The 20,694-nt window shown below is 43.5% G+C and overlaps 1 protein-coding gene across 2 annotated transcripts in view; it reads left to right on the plus strand.

Moving 5' to 3' along the window:
- Positions 1 to 13,246, plus strand: part of LOC136872076 (inactive pancreatic lipase-related protein 1) — a 344,511-nt gene extending 331,265 nt beyond the window's left edge. For both annotated transcript variants that reach the window (XM_067145939.2, XM_067145944.2), the window contains exon 8: positions 12,323 to 13,246. In XM_067145939.2, coding sequence (XP_067002040.2) covers positions 12,323 to 12,578 — 256 coding nt within the window. In that variant the 3' untranslated portion in view covers positions 12,579 to 13,246. The remainder of the gene's footprint in view (positions 1 to 12,322) is intronic.
- Positions 13,247 to 20,694: the final 7,448 nt, after the last annotated feature.

The raw sequence follows: 20,694 nt of genomic DNA on the forward strand, positions 1-20,694 counted from the left end.
GATGTGACAGGCAGCCGTAAGGGCCTTGGAAATACGTCCTTCTGAGCAGCGTACGTACAGGATGTCCAGGACTAATTGTGCAATAGTACTACTAATAAAATGCCTTTCCAAAACACTCCGAAACGGTTCTGAAGCCAGCAGTTATGTATGCAGCCGAAATCCTATCCCTAAATGCCAATAAAGGACTCCTCGAAGAAGTGAAGAAAAAGAAGCGCGGAATCATTAGGGGAATCATGGGGTCCAACTACAAGTATGGCGCCCACAAAAAAGGTCAACAAAGAAGTCTATAACATAATAGAGAATATTATAGACACGATCCACAAAAGACGGGCTCGATTTTACGGCCACCTCAAATTAATAGAACGAAACAGGTTGACCAAACAGATCTTTCACTTGTTTGATTCAAAATCTATAATCATGATGCATTGGTTTAGAAACACCAAAGAAATTAAAATAATAGATTCAAAATGGAACTCAAAACGTGGCGTTCATTTATTGGGGGGAGGGGGATATCTAATAACTATACTAACAGGCTTTATCTACATCTACCAACTGTTTACAGTGCTGCCATGTCAACGCGCTCTCCTTCGATGAAATTTAAGCCATAATGAGGGAAAATAATATCCATATTCTTGGCATTAACGAAAGCTGGCTTATACCAAGCATACCCTCCGGCATGGTACAACTTTACCGGTATTCTCCCTTACGGCACGATAGATCCGATTGCAGAAGAGGAGGCGAGGTGACTATGTACTACAGAAACGATTTGACAAAGCCGGGTGATATGTGTATCATCTAACAATGTACAGCTAGGGCCAGAATTCATGTTTGGTGAAGTCATTATTAACCAACAGAAACTCTTTATAGTTGTTGTATACAATCCGCCCAAAATAACAAATATGACTGAATTTGAATTTCGTTTACTTCACTTAGTTACGATAGCCATAGGAGATATTAACATTAACCTACTTACTAAAACATACGAAACTAAACAATTTATTGACATGTTTTCTTCCTGTGATGTGACCATCTTCCGTCTAGAGCCTACGAATCACACTTACACAGATAACTACGTAACACACATGCTCATTGACCACATTGTGACAAATAACCCAGACAAAATTATAACTGACGGCCAGATTCTAGTCCCAGCCATCTCCACTCATGGCCTTATCTTCCTATCCTACTCACTCCGAATGCCAAAATATAAACCTAAGTATGTTATTTCCAGAAACATAAAATACATTGATATGGACGACTTAAGACATAACACTCACAATCTATCCTGGAATGACATCCAGCACTCCTACTGGACGATATAGACGCGAAAGTAGACAAGTTTAACTCCCTTGTAATCGCTCTGTACGATAAACATGCCCTTAAAAGACATACTGTATAAAAATTACTCGCCCAGCTTGTCCTTGGCTGAATTATGAAAGTAAACACATGATGGCCCACTGTGATGCACTTTATCGACGCTTTAAATGAACTTGTGACCAAAGTGACTTCGAAATGTATCGGGCCCTTAGAAATCAAATTAAACAGCTCGTTAGAAACACTACATTTACTTACCTACGAAACATGACTTCAAATATGAATTCTAGCAGGGCTTGGAACATGCTTCGTTCCTTAGGCATAGGAAATGCTTCGTTCCTTAGGCATAGGAAAACCTCATCAACAACCTCATATGCCGGACACACCACTCGATAAGTTAAATTAGTTTTATACTGGAAGAAAAATTACCATCTAATGTACTAAATTTACCAAACTCCATACCAACTCCATAATTAACCCATTACCTCTTCTTCTTCTACCACTTTTCTCACATCCGTGGAGTCGCGGGTGCGAACTGTGCCGCACATATAGATTTGGCCTTGTTTTACGGCCGGATGACCTTCATGACACCAACCCTATATGGAAGGATGTAATCACTATTGTGTATTTCTGTGGTGGTTGATAGTGTAGTATGTTGTCTTAATATGAAGAGGAGAGTGTTGGGACAGACACAAACACCCAGTCCTCGAGCCAGAATAATTAATCAGAAGAGTTCAATATCCCCGGCCTGGCCGGGAATCGAAACAGGATCCTCTGAACAGAAGGGCAGTACGCTGACCATTCAGCCAACGAGTCGGACATAACTAACCCTTTACCTGACCAACAATATTTTACATTTCACCCCGTTACTACTAATAACGTTAAAAACCTATTACATTCCATCAAATCAAAAGCTAGAGGAGTGGATGATACCCCTATAACTTTCTTACACAACATTATTGGTGCTATTTTACCAAACATTAGCCACATTTTAAGCTACTGCCTTTCCTTCACTATGAAAATAAGCCAATGTTATCCCTGTGCCCAAGAAATCCACCCCTCCCAAATATCCGACTAGAAACTAATTTCTATTTTACCTGCAAATGCTGAAGCACTCGAGCGTGCGGTTAATAAAAAGGTGTTGGAATACTTAAACGACCATTCTCTCCTAGACACATTGCAGTCTGGCTTCATCAAGGGACACAACGCAGCAACAGCCATGTTCAAAGTGACTGAGGACATACGACACGCAATGGACCAAAGACTGATGACAATACTTAATCTCCTCGACTTTGGTAGCGCATTTGACTCTATAAACATTCAGGCTCTATTAAACATGATGAAATATTATTACTTCATCGTACCTCAAAAATAGCGTGCAACAGATTATCACCCTTGGTAAAAACCTCTCACTGGCTAACCAGGATGGCAAGCACCCCGCAGGGCAGTATTTTAGGCCCTTTGCTCTTTATTTTTTACATAAACGATATTTCATCCAATTTAAAGAATTGCAGCTACCATCCTTATGCGGACGACTTACAAATATACTGCCACTCTAAGACCTCTGATTTTCCCCGAGCCATAATAGGCGAGTTAATGCTTGCTCCTTGAAAAATTCCCTCCTTCTGAACACCTCCAAGACTCAAGCAATCATTATTGGCTCTCAAAAATTGTTTACCTCACTACGATACGAAGCTATTTCTGCAGTTATACTGAATGGCAGAATTATTCCATTCAGCCAAACTGTGAGAAATCTTAGAGTGACAATGAACGAAACTTTAAATTGGTGTTATATATTAAAAGTGTTTGTAAACATTTATTTTCGATACTTCATTCTCTTAAACGAAACAGCCATATTTTGCCATGTAAAGTGAGAGTAAAACTTATACAATCACTAGCCTGTCCTCAACTATTGTGACGTTCACTGTTCACTGATCCTCTATGTATCTATAACAATTCTTTTCTTGTAGAGCTGCACTACCTCGGGTTGAGGACACGAGTTTACATTTTTTATTATGTACTGTTACGCTCTGCTCCCAATGATGTATCACTGCAGTGGTTACGTGCAAGAGACTGCAAAGAGCCCTAACTTCGCCACGTACAAAAGCATAATAAATAAATAAAAATTGAAGATCACTCCAGAATAAGGATGTAACAAACACATTTTTGAAAAAAGAAATTTTAGTGAAAATAGAGTGTGTCATCATGCCTCTATGCTGTGGTGTCATTTTACGTCTTATATGTCCGGCACCATGGCTAAGTGATTAGCGTGTTAGCCTTTGGCCACAGGGGTCCTGGGTTCGATTCCCGGCATGGTCGGAAAATTTAATTATAATTGGTTAATTTCTCCGGCACGGGTGCTGGGTGTATGTGCCGTCTTCATCATCATTTCATCCTCATCAAGACGCGCAGGTCGCCTACGGTAGTCAAATCAAAAGACCTGCATCTGGCGAGCCGAACTTTTCCTCGGACACCATACGCCATTTCAATTTACGTCTTATACTTGAACTTCAAGCTGGTTTATAGGCAGCATGACTTTGTCCTCCGCGGTGTAAGCATGGAACATCAGTGAAGATGATGGACAGTGCTTGTGTTCGTTCATCACCAGGTGTAATAATCATTCAAAAAACGCCATAGGCGAAATCACACCTATATTTTGAAAAATGATCTTGACATTTGTGTTATTGTTAATTTTATTACTACTTTCTTCCTTTCTTTCTTTCTTTCTTTCTTTCTTTCTTTCTTTCTTTCTTAATCTCTTTAATCTCCAGGATTGGTTTTTCTCTCGGAGTCAGAGAGTGATCCCACCTCTACCGCCTCAGGAGCAGTGTCTTGGAGCGTGAGACTTTGGGTCAGGGATACAACTGGGAAGGAGGACCAGTACCTAAAACAGGTGGCCTCACCTGCTGTGCTGAACAGGGGCCTTGGAAGGGGACAGAAACAATGGAAGGGATAGGCAAGGAAGAGGGAAGGAAGTGGCTGTGGCCTTAAGTTAGGTACCATCCCGGCATTTCGCTGAGAAGAAGTGGGAAACCTCGGAAAAGCACTTTGAGGATGGCTGAGGTGGGATCGAATCCCCTCTCTACACAGTTGACATCCAGAGGCTGAGTGGATTCCGTTTCATTCGTCGTATAACTTTTCAAATTTCGTGGCAGAGCCGAGAATCGAACCCGGGCCTCCGGGGGTGGCAGCTAATCATACTAAACCCTACACCACAGAGGCATCCGACTCGTTGGCTGAATGGTCAGCGTAATGACCTTCGGTTCAGCGGGTACCGGGTTCGAATCCTGTTCGGGGATTTTAACCTTAATTGGTTAATTCCAATGGCTCGGGGGCTGGGTGTTTGTACTGTTCTCAACATCCCTGCAACTCACACACCATACATAACACTATCCTCCACCACAATAACACGCAGTTACCTACACATGGCAGATGCTGCCCACCCTCGTCGAAGGGTCTGCCTTACAAGGGCTGCACTCGGCTAGAAATAGCCACACGAGATTATTGTTACCACAGAGGCGACTTTTAATATTACACTAAAATTATTAGCTATCATTTTTGTTCCAAGTGCATGTACAGGATTTTTCTTCTGTTGTATGCAAATGTAAGACATACTTGCAGATTATTTTCCATTATACCACTTCCAATTCATATATTACTTTTAAAACCTTAAGTTATAACAACAACATCTCATTTGTACACTTGCATATGCAGTTGATTCAAATAGCGGTTGCCATGAAGTGGTTTTGTTTTGTTTTTGCTAGTTGCTTTACGTCGCACCGACACAGATAGGTCTTATGGCGACGATGGGACAGGGAGGGGCTAGGAGTGGGAAGGAAGCGGCCGTGGCCTTAATTAAGGTCCAGCCCCAGCATTTGCCTGGTGAGAAAATGGGAAACCACGGAAAACCATCTTCAGGGCTGCCGACAGTGAGGTTCGAGCCCACTATCTTACTGTGTTTGTTTGTTCAACCTTTGACACGTTTCTCTACGGGGTCGGGTGTGAGGTGAGATGAACCTGTCGTGGCGAGTTTTTATGACCGGATGCTCTTCCTGACGTCAACCTCATCATAGGAGTTAATTAGATGGAATGAATGACTTGATGTATGACAGTAGAAAGGGAGAGAGTGAAACCCGGTACCGGCACATAGCCTACTCATTTCGAATAGCACCAAGGGGTCTGCTCAAGTCTTAACTTCCCTATCCGACGGACGAATCAACGTCAACAGCGTCATAAGCCCTCACTCCACATGAGCTCTGCGGAGAGGTTTGGAGTTTAATCCAGGCTTTTGGCACGCAATCTAGTGATTAGAAATTGTATACCAACACCTCCTCTGCCCTGTCGGCCAACATTCTGATGGTGGATTTTTTTTCGACAAACGGGACTTGAACCTAGCATGGTGTCAGGCCGTTTAGACTTCAAAGCCTTAACGATCAAGGCCACCAGGCGGGCGTAATATATACCATGAAATAAACCCCAGAAATAATTTTCTTCTGATTTGTTAGTTTCATCCTTATTCCGGGGAGGTTTTCATTTTATAATTTCACCGAGCTCGATAGCTGCAGTCACTTAAATGCGGCTAGTATCCAGTAGTCGGGAGATAGTGGGTTCGAATCCTACTTTCTTCAGTTCTGAAGATGCTTTTCCGTGGTTTCCCATTTTAAACCAAGCTGTACCTAAATTAATATAATTATAATGTTATTTGTTTTACGTGGCACTAACTACTCTTTTACGGTTTTTGGAGATACCGAGGTACCGGAATTTAGTCCCGCAGGAGTTCTTTTACGTGCCAGTAAATCTACCGACACGAGGTTGACGTATTTGAGCACCTTCAAACACCACCGGACTGAGCCAGGATCGAATCTGCCAAGTTGGGGTCAGAAGGCCAGCGCCTTAACAGTCTGAGCCACTCAGCCCGGCGTATCTAAATTAAGGCCACGGCCGTTTCCTTCCCACTCCTAGCCCTTCACTGTTCCATTGTCGCCATAAGACCTATCTGTGTCGGTGTGACGTAAAGCAACTTGTAAATATAACAAAATATACAATTTATCCCTTTCTTACGAGGCATCACTGATCGAACAACGTTTGCCCATATTTCACACTCTATTATATCGCTAGCTTTGAGAGTTCTATGAGCTTCATACGTGGCAACCCAAAGGGACTATTACTTTCTAAACGACTGTTGACTGGAAGTGGCGCTTTGGAAATGGGTTACTACAAGAAACTTTCACCTTAAGTACTAAACTTCATCTCCCTCATGTCATTACTGAATATCACCAATGCGCCTTCTGGGAAATATGAAAGGGTAAACCGTTTTGTAGGATAAAGTTGAGAAGCATGCCATGACACGTCATTAACCAGTTATCTCTGTAATTATGGAGTGAGATGACCGCGCAGTTCGGGCAGCGCAGCTGCTAGCTTGTGTTCGGGGTTTGGTCTCCACAATCGGCAGACTGAAGATGGCTTTCGAGGCTTCCAATTTTAAAACCAGGCAAATGCTGGGTCTGTATTTTAATTGAGGTCAGGGTCTCTTTAAGTCCTAGCCCTATCATCGTCACCTAAAATCCTGCGACGTTAAACCACTAGGAATATAAGCTCACGGGACAAAAATTAGTCACCCTAGTGCGCATACACAGATGGATCGTTAAGTCTGTACAGATGGCGCAACGAAGGGGTCCCGTGCTCAACCGCACGCGTATTGCCTCTACGTGAGCATAAGGCAGTAGCGATCAGTGAGACTCAAGCGGACAGTGTCGGTCAAAATGGGTAAATGTAAGGATGTGACAGAGTGGCAAAAAGAGGCAATCGTGTTTGACCGTGCCCTTGGCCAAACGTTGCGTGAAGTTGCTAGATTTGTTGGGGTTCCGCAGCGGGCTATTCACCGTGTCTAAAGCAGTGGTGTACTACTCGTGGTCACAAAACTCGACGTCAGAAATTATTGTGGTCGGAAAATGATCCTGTCTGAAAGGGACTGGAGACGCGTTTCGCGGCTTGTGAATCAAAATCGTTTCCAAATCCGACATGAATTGCTGCAGTCAGCGAATGAAGGTCCATCAGAACCTGTTAGCGAGAGAACATTGCGACGGGGTCTACATGCGATGAACATTTGGAGTTCGTCACGTCGCACGAGGCCACTGCTCACTCAGGTACACAAAGCTCCGTGTCTTCAGTGGGCTAGCAATCGAATGTAGACAGCAGCTGACTGGCGGAACGTAATGTACCGAGCTCGATAGCTGCAGTCGCTTAAGTGCGGCCAGTATCCAGTAATCGGGAGATAGTGGGTTCGAGCCCCACTGTCGGCAGCCCTGAAGATGGTTTTCCGTGGTTTCCCATTTTCACACCAGGCAAATGTCGGGGCTGTACCTTAATTAAGGCTACGGCCGCTTCCTTCCACTTCCTAGACCTTTCCTCTCCCATCGTCGCCATAAGACATATCTGTGTTGGTGCGACGTTAAGCAAAATAGCAAAAAAAAAAAAAAAGGAACGTAATGTGGTCTGACGAATAACGTTTTTTAGCTGTATTCCAATGACGCACTTCGACAAATGCACCGAAGGCCAAATGAAGCATTTCATCCAGGATGTGCCCCAGGTCACGTTCAAGCCGGAGGTGGGTCTATGATGCTTTGGGAGTGTTGTTCGTATCATAGATTGGGCCAGCTCGTTGAGGTGACCACTGACATGAACCAGGATCTTTTTACAATTGGCTTTACGTCGCCCCGACACAGACAGGTCTTTTTTTTTTTACAATTTGCTGTAAGTCGCGCCGACACAGAGAGGTCTTATGGCGACGATGGGGCAGGAAATGTCTAGGAGTGGGAAAGAAGCGGCCGTGGCCTTAATTAAAGCACAGCCCCAGCATTTGCCTGCTGTGAAAAAGGGGAAACCATGGAAAACCATCCTCAGGGATACCGACAGTGGGGTTCTAACCCACTATCTCCCGAATACTGGATACTGGCCGCACTTAAGCGAATGCACCTATCGAGCTCGGTCTAACAGATAGGTCTTATGATGACGATAGGATAGAAAAGGGGTAGGAGTGGGAAGGAAGCGACTGTGGCCTTAATTAAGGTACAGCCTCAGCATTTGCCTGGTGTGAAAATGGGAAACCACGGAAAACCATTTTCAGGGCTGTTGACCGTTGGGTTCGAACCCGCTGTCTCCCGAATACAAGCTCACAGCTACGGTAGCATGCTTATTTAAACATTCTGGATGATCAGGTGTTGCCCTTCAGTCCACATCTGCATGATGAGTATGCTATTGATACCCCGGATTTTTAAGATGACAACAGAAGAGGTAATCGGGATGGACGCATATGTGACTGGTTTTATGAAACCACCCCTACCCTATTACATCTCCATTGGCCTGCAAAATCACCTGATTTGAACCCCATTGGAAATCTGTGGAATATGTTGGAACAGCGGGTAAAACGTCAACATCAGTATCTCCGTAATTTGGTGGAATTGGACGATCACATCCTCTGCGAGGTGCTTAACCTGTATGCGACGTATCTGCACAACCTTGCAGACGAACTTCCTAGCCGAATCCAGGCGGTAACACGGTATTAAATGAAGCTTGTAATGATTTCTGCAGGGCTGACTAACTCTTTTGTCTGGTGAGCTTATAAAAAATAAATTTGTTTTCTCATAAGTTACTGTGGTCCGCCTCTGTGGTGTAGTGGTTAGGGTGATTAGCTGCCACCCCCGGAGGTCCGAGTTCGATTCCCGGCTCTGCCACGAAATTTGAAAAGTGGTATGAGGGCTGGAACGGGGTCCACTCAGCCTCGGGAGGTCAACTGAGTAGAGGTGGGTTCGATTCCCACCTCAGCCATCCTGGAAGTGGTTTTCCGCGGTTTCCCACTTCTCCTCCAGGTAAATGCCGGGATGGTACCTCACTTAAGGCTACGGCCGCGTCCTTCCCTCTTCCTTGTCTATCCCTTCCAATCTTCCCATCCCTCTACAAGGCCCCTGTTCAGCATAGCAGGTGCGGCCGCCTGGGCGAGGTACTGGTCATTCTCCCCAGTTGTATCCCCGACCCAAAAGTCTGAAACTCCAGGACACTGCCCTTGAGGCGGTAGAGTTGGGATCCCTCGCCGAGTCCGAGGGAAAAGCCAACCCTGGAGGGTAAACAGATTAAGATAGATAGAAGATAAGTTACTGTTCTTTCTCCCTTCCTTGACTTTGCTAGTAGCACCATCCCTTATACAGCCAGTCCCTGTGATGAATGTCATCAAAGTGTCACTCGTAGGGTAGATTGGTATGTGCGTTTCTGTGGCCTTGGCAGATTGAAATGTAATAACATCTCCTGACTCAGTCAGGAAAACAACCGGAATTTATATCAATTCTTATTTTCCTACTACACCTGTTCAGTGACGCCTAAGCTATCTATGGTAGCTACATTCACTATTACAGTACACGTTAACTCTGAACTTGGAGCTCCCTCTGCCTAGAATGTGCTGCCGCTTTCCCTATTGCCCTTCCACCCTTAAGTCCTAAAATTGAGAGGGAAACAGAATGCATTACTAGCAAACTGTTTGGTCAATCCTCTCTTCTCTAAACTAAAAATAAAACACCTAAAAGTATATTACAGCATGCCACTGATGTAGCCAGTGCGGGGGTCATGGCGTGGTGGAAGGTTAACGGACTGACTAGCCAGCTAGACTCACGCCAAAGGCAAAGTATCTGTATTAACATTTATTATTATTTCTGTTTAAATCCTTCAAAACTTGAAACTTATCTTAATGAAGTCCCCACTTCTCTCCACTCTAGAATATAATGCAACAGGTGTAGTAGGGAAAATAAGAATTGATGTAGTTTCCCGTTGTTTTCCTCACTGAGCCAGAAGGTGTTATTGCATATAAATCTGCCAAGGCCACAGAATGGCACATACCAATCTACCCTACGAGTGACACTCAAATAATTTTGAGTGTGATGTGATAGAATCTGATGATGTTATATCAAGAATAAAACAAGCCATTCTGTTTTAATGAAGTTGTTTCTGTTTCAGGTATAATTCTGTTACCGTAGGTTTTTTTTCAGGTATTTTAGAAATGTATTTATTCAAAATTAGTTTCGGCAGACTAAAGAACCTAACAGTTATAAACTATTCAGTTATAACCTTCTTTTTCTTCTCCTTTCTGAATATTTTCTGAATTTATTGGGATCGGCACTTCATGAGAATTTGTCTGACAAGGGGGCATTGTCTACTCGTTACCACCGATTTTATAGAACATGCAGGGCTTGGCTAGAAATGAAAGTACCCGAAGGGGGAACACCAGATGGCCAAGCGTATAGAAAATAAAAATAAAAATAAAAATGTTGACGTGGCTCCCGCACTGTATAAGCCACTTACGTTGGCGCGCACGCCGAGCAGTAGTTGGCGTAGCGGTGAGAGCTTGGACTAGAAATTGGACGATCGTGGGTTCGACTCCCCGTGTGTAGAACATTTTTCTCAATCTTTATATTTTAATTGATCTTATTTACTTATTTATTTATATGCAAAAGGCATATAGGACATCATTTTTTAATGAGCCCACAATTGTAGAAAATTTGGAGTTGCGAACTTTCCCGACGTGTTCAAACAGAAATTCTTCTTTTTTCTCCTTTATTGGCTATCTCCCCTCCTTGGAGAATGTGCCATAAACGTGAATAATCGTTTCGCTGTAAGATTCGTTTTCACCTGACAAGTGAAGGTTGCTCCTGGCGGCTGTACACAAACAATAGATTCTTGGCGCAGGTACAAAAAAGTCTGACAATGAAATCCCAATTTTGCGTATATCATCATCATCATCATCATCATCATCATCATCATCATCATCTTTTTACCCTCCAGGTTCGGCTTTTTCCCTCGGACTCAGCGAGGGATCCCACCTCTACCACCTCAAGGGCAGTGTCCTGGAGCTTCAGACTCTTGGTCGGGGGATACAACTGGGAAGTATGACCAGTACCTCGCCAGCGGCCTCACCTGCTATGGTGAACAGGGGCCTTGTAGGGGGATGGGAAGATTGGAAGGGATGGGCAAGGATGAGGGAAGGAAGCGGCCGTGGTTAGGTACAATCCCGGCATTCGCCTGGAGGTGGAGTGGGAAACCACGGAAAACCACTTCGAGGATGGCTGAGCCGGGAATCGAACCCGGACCTCCGGGGGTGGCAGCTAATCGCGCTAACCACTACACCACAGAGGCGGACATTATTATTATTAATAATTTAAAATGTAGAATTTTACAGCATTACCGGCGGTCGTACCCGTCGTTCACAGGTTTATTAGCTTTCTCGGGAGATCGGTGGTGATGTCCGACCAATGGTCACGGGTTCGATTCCAAACAACGACCTGAAAGATTGCACTTCATTTTGGCAGATCAACCTATGAAAAGAAAATTGTATTACTCCTGCAGCAGCGCTGCAGTGTCTTCCTATAAGGTTGCAGATGTAGAGGGGAGTGAAATACTCTGTTTTCTAGATAATTAAGTCAGAAGTATGAAGTCAGGAAGTCTATATGACGGGGAACGCATGATTGCCAATCGTGTTCGTTCGGAGGCTTCCGGAAAACTTCGAGTCTTTGAGCTCTCTCTCTCTCATGGCGAACTTACGGACGAAGCCTTGCACACCTATCCCCTCGGTCCCCGCACCTATCAGACATTCAGCAGCAGGCTGTGCGTGGCGGAGTCGAGCGGAGATGGACGCAATGCTTGGGCTACAATGTCGGTATCAGATAGCCTTGCACTGAGAAATGCGAGGAACGTTTTTAAGTTTTGTAAATGGAACAATGTGTCAAAAGCTTACATTATAATGTGCTTTAGTCCTCCATCGTTCTCGTTTGAGGTTTTTGCTTCTCCGATAGCCTTGGTAGCCCTCAGTATACGCCACTGAACCCGAGTACTTCCGAACCGAAGGACAGAACGTCAAGTAACCGGACAACATTACAATGACTTACTATTGCAAACTGAACTGTGCTCTGTCTCTACTGCTGTAATATTTATTTAATGAAGTATGGTTCTTGTATTCTGTTACCAGCGCACGTGGAATGTATTTTCTTCGCACGGGATCGCAGGAGCCTTATGGACTAGGAACTGGCTCGGACATCAAGGACAACAGAGTGGACAATGAGGAGAGGAGGGCAGGACGGACGGTGGAGTTACAGGAGGGTATGGACAACATCGTACTGCCTCCGGATGCCCAGGCCAAAGGTTCTTCTGGTCCTAAACCCATGAAGATTATACTCCTGACCGTCTGCACCGCTCTCGTCAAGGCATTGATACCGAGTCTGTGAAAATCATTGTGTGTTTAGGCATGAAAGTACAGCCAAACTATACCTGAGTTCCATAAACAGCACGACATTAGAATTCAGTATTATTTGAAATAGACCATCCAATTTCCACTGATAAATGCTTAGAAAAGATCAGTCAGGATAAAAAAGTGCTATAATTTACAAGAATAACAATTAAAAGATCTGTGCGTATCAAGTTAAGTGCTCAGAATAAGACATCTTTTATTAATTTGTACGAAGACCTTCTATTATGCTCAGGGTAAAAGGCTTTTTAAGTGTTCCTGTAATTTTGCTTAGTTTAATGACTTCTGAAAAGCAAAGAGATATCCAATTTTAGATAACAAAATACCGTTTAAAAGTGACCTGAATGAACATGAGAGAATTAATATTACAGTGATGGAAGCATCATTTCAAAGGACACACTTTCGTGTAAGAGGAAACTCTTTTAAAAGTATGTGTGAATATTTGGTGCAGGCGTTGTTAAGTGTGTAGTTTTGTTGTAAGTAATGTATATATTATACCAAACTTCCTTAAGTTCCTACTGCATTATGCGTGCGTTTGTTAGAAATTAATAAAATATTTTCCATTTACTGTTTTATTATTATGTAAGATATGTGTGTAATATTTTTACAGTATCATGTGTGGATATAATATACTCGTATTTAAATGAGTTTTATGATTTGCACAAAAATATACAGGAAAATACGTAGGTCGAGTCATAAATCATAGCAACTCTTTTTCTTTCTCGCGAACAGGAGACAACACGGAAAATCTAAGATATGCATTTGGAAACGTACAGTATGTACTTGCCACTATATGGTGTATGTAAACAACAGTGTGGGTCTAAGCCACTGCCTAAGCATGCCTCCAAGTTCATTGTGCGAGTGAGAGCGTCACAAAATGGAAGTGAACAAGCAGGAGCAACGATCGTATATTAAAACAGCAGTTCTCCGCGGCAGAAATGCACGCCAATACCATGCAGAGCTGGCAACGCACAGTGGAAACCTTGTATGATTATTTCGAAGCTTTGTAACCAGTGGAGACCTGTCCTTTGTACGTAGTCTTGTGTATTTGCTGTATATACCATAATGAAACAATGTTTATCAATGGCCTGTGTTCTGTCACTTTCCTACGAGAATCTCCTGAATTCAGAATTTGTCTTCAGGCACCATGCATAAGTACATGCCCTATATTGCCAAATGCATATATTAGATTTTCCGTGTTGTCTCCTGTTCGCGAGAAAAAAAAAGTTGCTATTACTTATGACTCGACCCTCGTATTAAATTTTAATTTGTAAATGTTTAATAAAATAAAAAAAGCTAGTTAACCGTCATTGTACCTTTCATCCAATGAGGTTCCCATCCATTGAGACAAACTGACCTGATTCCTTTCTGCCTCTATAGACATTGATATATTTCTCCGCTTGTCCCTTGTATATACTACTGTTAATCTCGGAAGGTAGGAGGATCTTTCTGCCCTTTGTACCTCTAACTTCCAGAAGAGATTCAATTTACGCTTCATGAAAGTATGGAAATTGCTGTCAGGAGATGCTAAGAACTTGGCTCAGTTATACATAAAGAAACTTGCTGCACACGAAGGAGTGAATATAGGGTGTCTCTCATAAACCCAGACCGTCCAGCGGCGTTTCTACTCTCCGAGACGTAAGCAGCTGCACGGGAGCAGCTCACATAATTCTTGACCTTGCAAGGAGCGTGAACGTGTTTGACCTAGCATCAAGTCATTCTGAATCTCAGCTATTAACTTGGTGAGACAGTTATCATCGCAACACCGTATTTCCGTATGTAAAAGTGATTTTAACTACAAATCCGCTTGATAGGGACGAGATGCATTTGTTCAGGAATTTCTTGGTTAAGTGCCACCTTCATGAGCATAGATTCGCGTAATTGTAAGTGCATTTGAAACTACCGGCTGAGTGCTCAATTGAAAACATGCGCGCGTACGAACATTTTTAACAGAAGAAACGCTAGATGACATTGGTGCGAACCTTGAACGGTTATCGAATAAATCACTCATAAAATGAGCACAACAAATAGGGGTTTCGGTTCCTTCTGCTCACAGAGCTACAAAGCTGTTAGACATTAACCGCACAGGTTTACACGGGCCCATTGTTTTAAACCTGCTGATACAGCCACAAGAGTGAGATATTGTGAGTGGTATCTTGCAACATTGAATCATCATTTATTCGACCCACAGCTTGTGTTCTTTTCGGACATGTCAATTGTCATAACTCTCGTTATTGGTGTGCAGAAAATCCTAGTGGTGTTTATGAAGCGCCTCATTATGAAGGATTACACTTCCGGCATCTTTTATAAGAAGATTTCATATAAGTTTGTATACACGCTTAAAGCAGGGCGGCCGCACGCGACATAAGTTGGACTGAGGCAGCTGCCGTAGCGCGGAGTACAAACACCGTGCGTTCGGTCTGAGTTTATATGCGAGACCGTGTAAATGGGTGATTGCAGTCATTGCTGATCTAGTTGGTTAAGGTTGAATGACCAGTGAGAAATAATGTATACACCAACAGAACAGTTCACGAGCTCCTTAAAATTCCGGAGTATACTAAAATCCACCTAACACTGCTAGTCCTTAACCTTTTCCATTCCATGCCCGAGTTAACTCAGATGTCAACATGTCTCCTGCTGTCCAAAACACGAGCTAACCCTGATGTCAACATTTCTCGTGCTGTCCCAAACACGAGTTAACTCGGTTGTCAACATTTTTCCCATCCCAAATACGAGTTAACTCTGATGTCAACATTTTTCCCGCTGTGCCAAACACGAGTTAACTTGGTTGTTAACATTTTTCCCGCTGTCCCAAACACGAGTTAACTCTGATGTCAACATATTTCCCGTCCCAAGTACGAGTTAACTCTGATGTCTACATGTTTCCCGCTGTCCCAAACACGAGTTAACTCCGATGTCAACATGATTCCTGCTGTCTCAAACACGAGTTAACTCTGATGTCAACATATTTCCCATCCCAAATACGAGTTAACTCTGATGTCTACATGTTTCCCGCTGTCCCAAACACGAGTTAACTCCGATGTCAACATGATTCCTGCTGTCTCAAACACGAGTTAACTCAGATGTCAACTAATGCGCTCTTCTCCACTTACGAGTTCAGTCTGATGCTGTAGTTTTGTTGCTCTTCACATACTCTGTTCAGATGACGGACAATTTGTAAATCGCCTTATCGTATTTTGACGACAATTATGGGCATGTTGTTTTTATTTCACAGCTGTCGTCTGAGATGGGTGGGCAGAAGTGTAAAGGAAGTACGAAGGAAGATTGTAATTTAGAAATTTAAGGAATAATGATGATCCTGACTTTTATGAGTATAGTAAATGTCAGTTACAGTAAAATAAGCTGCAGACATTTATCAAACCATTGTCAAGTTTTGGTAAATGCCTCAAGAGGAATATCTTGCTGATGTTGTAGTTCCATGACTGTCCAATAGCTGTGTAAATACAAGACATGGGGCATGTAAATGGTTGAAAAGAACTTCGGAGTGAAATGGTTAAGGTCGATATTGCTCTTCTGGCTGCCTCCTTATCAGCAAAGTAAACTTGCGCAGGAGAAACAACTACATACATATTATATATTACGTGTTGTTACAATATAAGTAGCGCTAATACGATCAGCAATTACATCAGAAGCTTCACTATTTGACTTTGATGATCGAGGCATACAGTGCTAGCTAAAGTACGAATTCTACGTACGGAAGTGGTCTGTTTTGATGGAACGTCAACGAATACTGCAAAGCATTAATCAGAGGAATGAAAATCCAATGTTGAGATGAAAGAAGAGTGCATAAGTAATGCGCTTCCGGTGGACAAGGTGTCATTGTGGATGAACGAGTAAGATCCAGGTACGTTTTTGAGATCTGAAAATGGGTCGGCGGTCCGAATCTTATTCTTTGAAGATATTCTCACGTTCTCTGTTCCTATGTGCGACGAGTGTCACCTTTGGGATGATACAGTGTTATGGTGCCTGAACTCCGCAGCTATTGAAAAATTTCACAACAAACTCACTCATGTAGTTTTTATTTGCTAGTTGCTTTACGTCGCACCGACACAGGTAGGTCTTATTGCGATGATGGTACAGGGAAGGTCTGGGAGTGGGAAGGAAGTGGCCGTGGCCATAATTAAGGTACAGCCCCAGCATTTGCCTGGTGTGAAAATGGGAAACCACGGAAAACCGTCGTCAGGGCTGGCGACAGTGAGGTTCGAACCTACTATCTCCGGACTACTGGATACTGGCCGCACTTAAGCGACTGCAGCTATCGAGCCCGGTCACTCATGTAGTGGAAGCGAACATAGTCGTTTTTACTAATCCTCGTAACGTATTCCAGTGACGGTTACATAAATATGTATGACAGAAGTCGTCATTACAGTTGCAAGGCCTATATCACAAGTGATTTTCTGAGAGAAGAAAACCGCCCGCCTATAGAACTGGGGACTTCAAGTACATTTACGTGCAACTTGGAAGGAAGCCCCTATTAGAGGTACTGCACAAACGTCTGTTCATAATGAAGAGGTTCTTTTATAAACCGTTCGGAATATTTCTCATAGTTGTTTTTTTTTGGCTATTGGCTTTACGTCGTACCTACACAGATAGGTCTTATGGCGACGATGGGACAGGAAAGGGATAGGAGTGGGAAGGAAGCGGCCGTCGCCTTAATTAAGGTACAGCCCCAGCATTTGCCTGGTGTGAAAATGGGAAACCACGGAAAACCATTTTCAGGGCTGCCGACAGTTGGGTTCGAACCCACTTTCTCTCGAATACTGGATACTGGCCGCACTTAAGCGACTGCAGCTATCGAGCTCGGTTTTCTCATAGTTTATAGAGGCACTTGCACAGCAGACCAACATCAGGTTGTTATCTTTTATGAGAGCATTGTCTAACAATAAATTTCATCCGCTCCATCGGCAATTACATCAGAAGCTTCACTATTTGATTTCGATGCTCGGGACATACAGCGCTAGCTAAAGTATCCATTCTTCGTACGGATTTATGAGCAAGGATTTAAGTGGCAATGGCGCAAAATGAAATGTAATTTATAAACTCACTAAATATGAATCCTAAGCCTACGTTCACAATATTAAACATATAGAAACACGGAATATAATACGATGGCGATGATAATGAAACTGGCTGAATATATAAACTACAGCCCCCAGCAGTTCCCAACGGAGATGGGACAGAAAAAACGCAACAGCTATTTTAAACTGTTTCGGTATGGAAACCGTTTCGGTATATAGCTGTTTCACAAAACACCCTGTTACGACCACTGTTCCTGAAACTGTACTGTTTGATTTACTTTTGCGTTAACTCGTCCTGTTTAGTAGTCTTTAAGTCACTATTTTAAATGTGATTAACAAGAATCGTACAATAAAAGCTGAATGGTCTTTCTTTCTTCATCTGCTTACCCTCCAGGGTTGGTTTTTCCCTTGGACTTAGCGAGGGATCCCACCTCTACCGCCTCAAGGGCAGTGTCCTGGAGCGTGAGACATTGGGTCGGAGGATACAACTGGGGAGAATGACCAGTACCTCGCCCAAGCGGCCTCACCTGCTTTGCTGAACAGGGGCCTTGGTGGGGGGTGGGAAGATTGGAAGGGACAGGCAAGGAAGAGGGAAGGAAGCGGCCATGGCCTTAAGTTAGGTACCATCCCGGCATTTGCCTGGAGGAGAAGTGGGAAACCACGGAAAACCACTTCCAGGATGGCTCAGGTGGGAATCGAATCCACCTCTACTCCGTTGACCTCCCGAGGCTGAGTGAACCCCGTTCCATCCCTCGTACCACTTTTCAAATTTCGTGGCAGAGCCGGGAATCGAACCCGGGCCTCCGGGGGTAGCGGCTAATCAGACTAACCATTACACCACAGAGGCGGACAAGCTGAATGGTAACAGGCAAAAATGCATATTGTACCCCAAACTCACAGCATCACATATTAATAGCAGTGTGCACTGCAGCAATAGTGTCATATCGCTACTTGGAAGGAGAAGCAAAACTGCTATTCGATACAGTTATTTTTAAACTGTTTCGAGTTCGAAAGAGGAACAGTTGTAACTGTTTCACGCAAATAACAGTTTCTCAAATATGGATGTGCACGCTTGGCACTCTCAACGATACAACTGTAGCCTCCAAACTCTCCCCGTAGAACAGCGTGCTCATTGTTCATGTGGCCTGGCAAACGACCACGGCGGTCGGTAGATGCAGAGTGGGTCTCGGCCCTCAAGTGACCACGGTTCTACCGTGGCTCTACGCCCCTGCATTCGGGAGACAGGGCTGGACCTCACGGGTGGCCCCAACCGTCGGCTGTCCTGAGAATGGTTTTCAGTGGTTTCTCATTCTCAGCACTAAGGCGAATGCCGGGACAGTTCGTAGTATAGGCCACGACCGCCAACTCCCTCACCTTCTCAGAGCATCTCCTTCACCGTAACAAATCCCCCGGCCTGAGAGACGGCGTCACCACCTAAGAGGCCCGCCTCCCCCTTCAGGGGAGGAATGAAAACATTTTAGTAGTAGGGGGAGGGGGGTACACCGGCTTTGCACAAATAATGACGAAGATGGCTTCACGTGAGACCTTCCTACGCGTGAAATGAGTAGCCTATTCATTAGCGAAAACGACCGTATCCAAAAACACAAGGGACCTGAATTTCCTTGAAAACCGTCGGAGTTACAAAAAATGCGTATGACGTTTTAGAAAATTAAATTTCAAGGCCGCATAGTGCACGTCATCTTTCTTTAGGTCAATTATTTACTTAGGTGATGTAGGGGTAACAATTGCCCACATTAGGGACATACCCCTGTAAAATTTCCCACTAGTTTAAAATGCTGAAATATATCAAAATCAAAGGTATCCTTGTAATGATTCGGTATTTCAAGCTTTATCCTGGCCAAATTTCAGCTCAGTCGGTTTATTCGTTTACGAGCATAACAGAAAACAAACAAACAAACCGAAGATCGTAAAAGAAGTTAGTGAGACGTAAAGACAAAAACATTAAACAAATAAACAAACAAAGGGAAAAAAAAGACACTATTTCATTTTTGTTAATAGTATTTATTCAATGGATATTATTCAAAATGGGCAGTGATACAGCCTTTTTTGGTGAATAGTTTCTTTGGATGAATAACGATTTCACTCTACACCCAATATACATGGACCTCCTCAATGTCAAATTAAAAAACAATTCCAAGTCCATAGTAACAGACAACAAAATAGTACTGCTTGGTAAATTTCACTCATGTGAGATATGGTTCGGAAATAGAAAACATTATGTAATCATCTACTTTTGATTAGCAAATGACAAAGATCTCTGCCGAAATAACTGTTTGCCACTTTCGAAGTTCTTCAAAAAGACACGAGTTTTGGACAAAATAACAGAATTATGGCCTACTCCAGCGTACGTAGGTAGGGAAGAGAGAGTGAGGAGGGACGGGGTGCACATGTTAAATGACCAGACATCTCTATGCCGCGGGGAGATGAGAGAAATTAGTTTTGGCCGCGATTACACGTGGAGTTCGACCTTTTTCAGTAGTCCTTTACAGTAAACAAATACTATAAAACCCCGATTATCCAAGCTTCGATTAATCGAGGGTCCATACTATCCGGGCCAAATTTGTACGTCTAAAACACTACTTCACTTTTTTAATGCAGTAATTCTTGAAAGTATTGCAGTGAATACTGTGCGACGCGTGGGTATTATGGCAGTAAGCAAACGAGGGAGCGCTGTGAAACAAAAACAAAGAGCTTTAAAGAAATTCTGGTGTCCGTGTGATCGTCCGTATTATCCGAGTTTTCAATTGTGCATCCTCGCTAGATCGAATAATAGGGTTTCTTCTGCAATACCGTCCGACTCGTTGGCTGACCGGTCAGCGTACTGGCCTTCGGTTCAGAGGGTCCCGGGTTCGATTCCCGGCCGGGTCGGGGATTTTAACCTTAATTGGTTAATTCCAATGGCCCGGGGGCTGGGTGTATGTGTTGTCTTCATCAACATTTCATCCTCATCACGACGCGCAGGTCGCCTACGGGAGTCAAATAGAAAGACCTGCACCTGGCGAGCCGAACCCATCCTGGGATATCCCGGCACTAACA

The sequence above is a fragment of the Anabrus simplex genome, chromosome 1, assembly GCF_040414725.1.
Source record: "Anabrus simplex isolate iqAnaSimp1 chromosome 1, ASM4041472v1, whole genome shotgun sequence".
In the NCBI taxonomy this organism is placed as follows: Eukaryota; Metazoa; Arthropoda; class Insecta; order Orthoptera; family Tettigoniidae; genus Anabrus; species Anabrus simplex.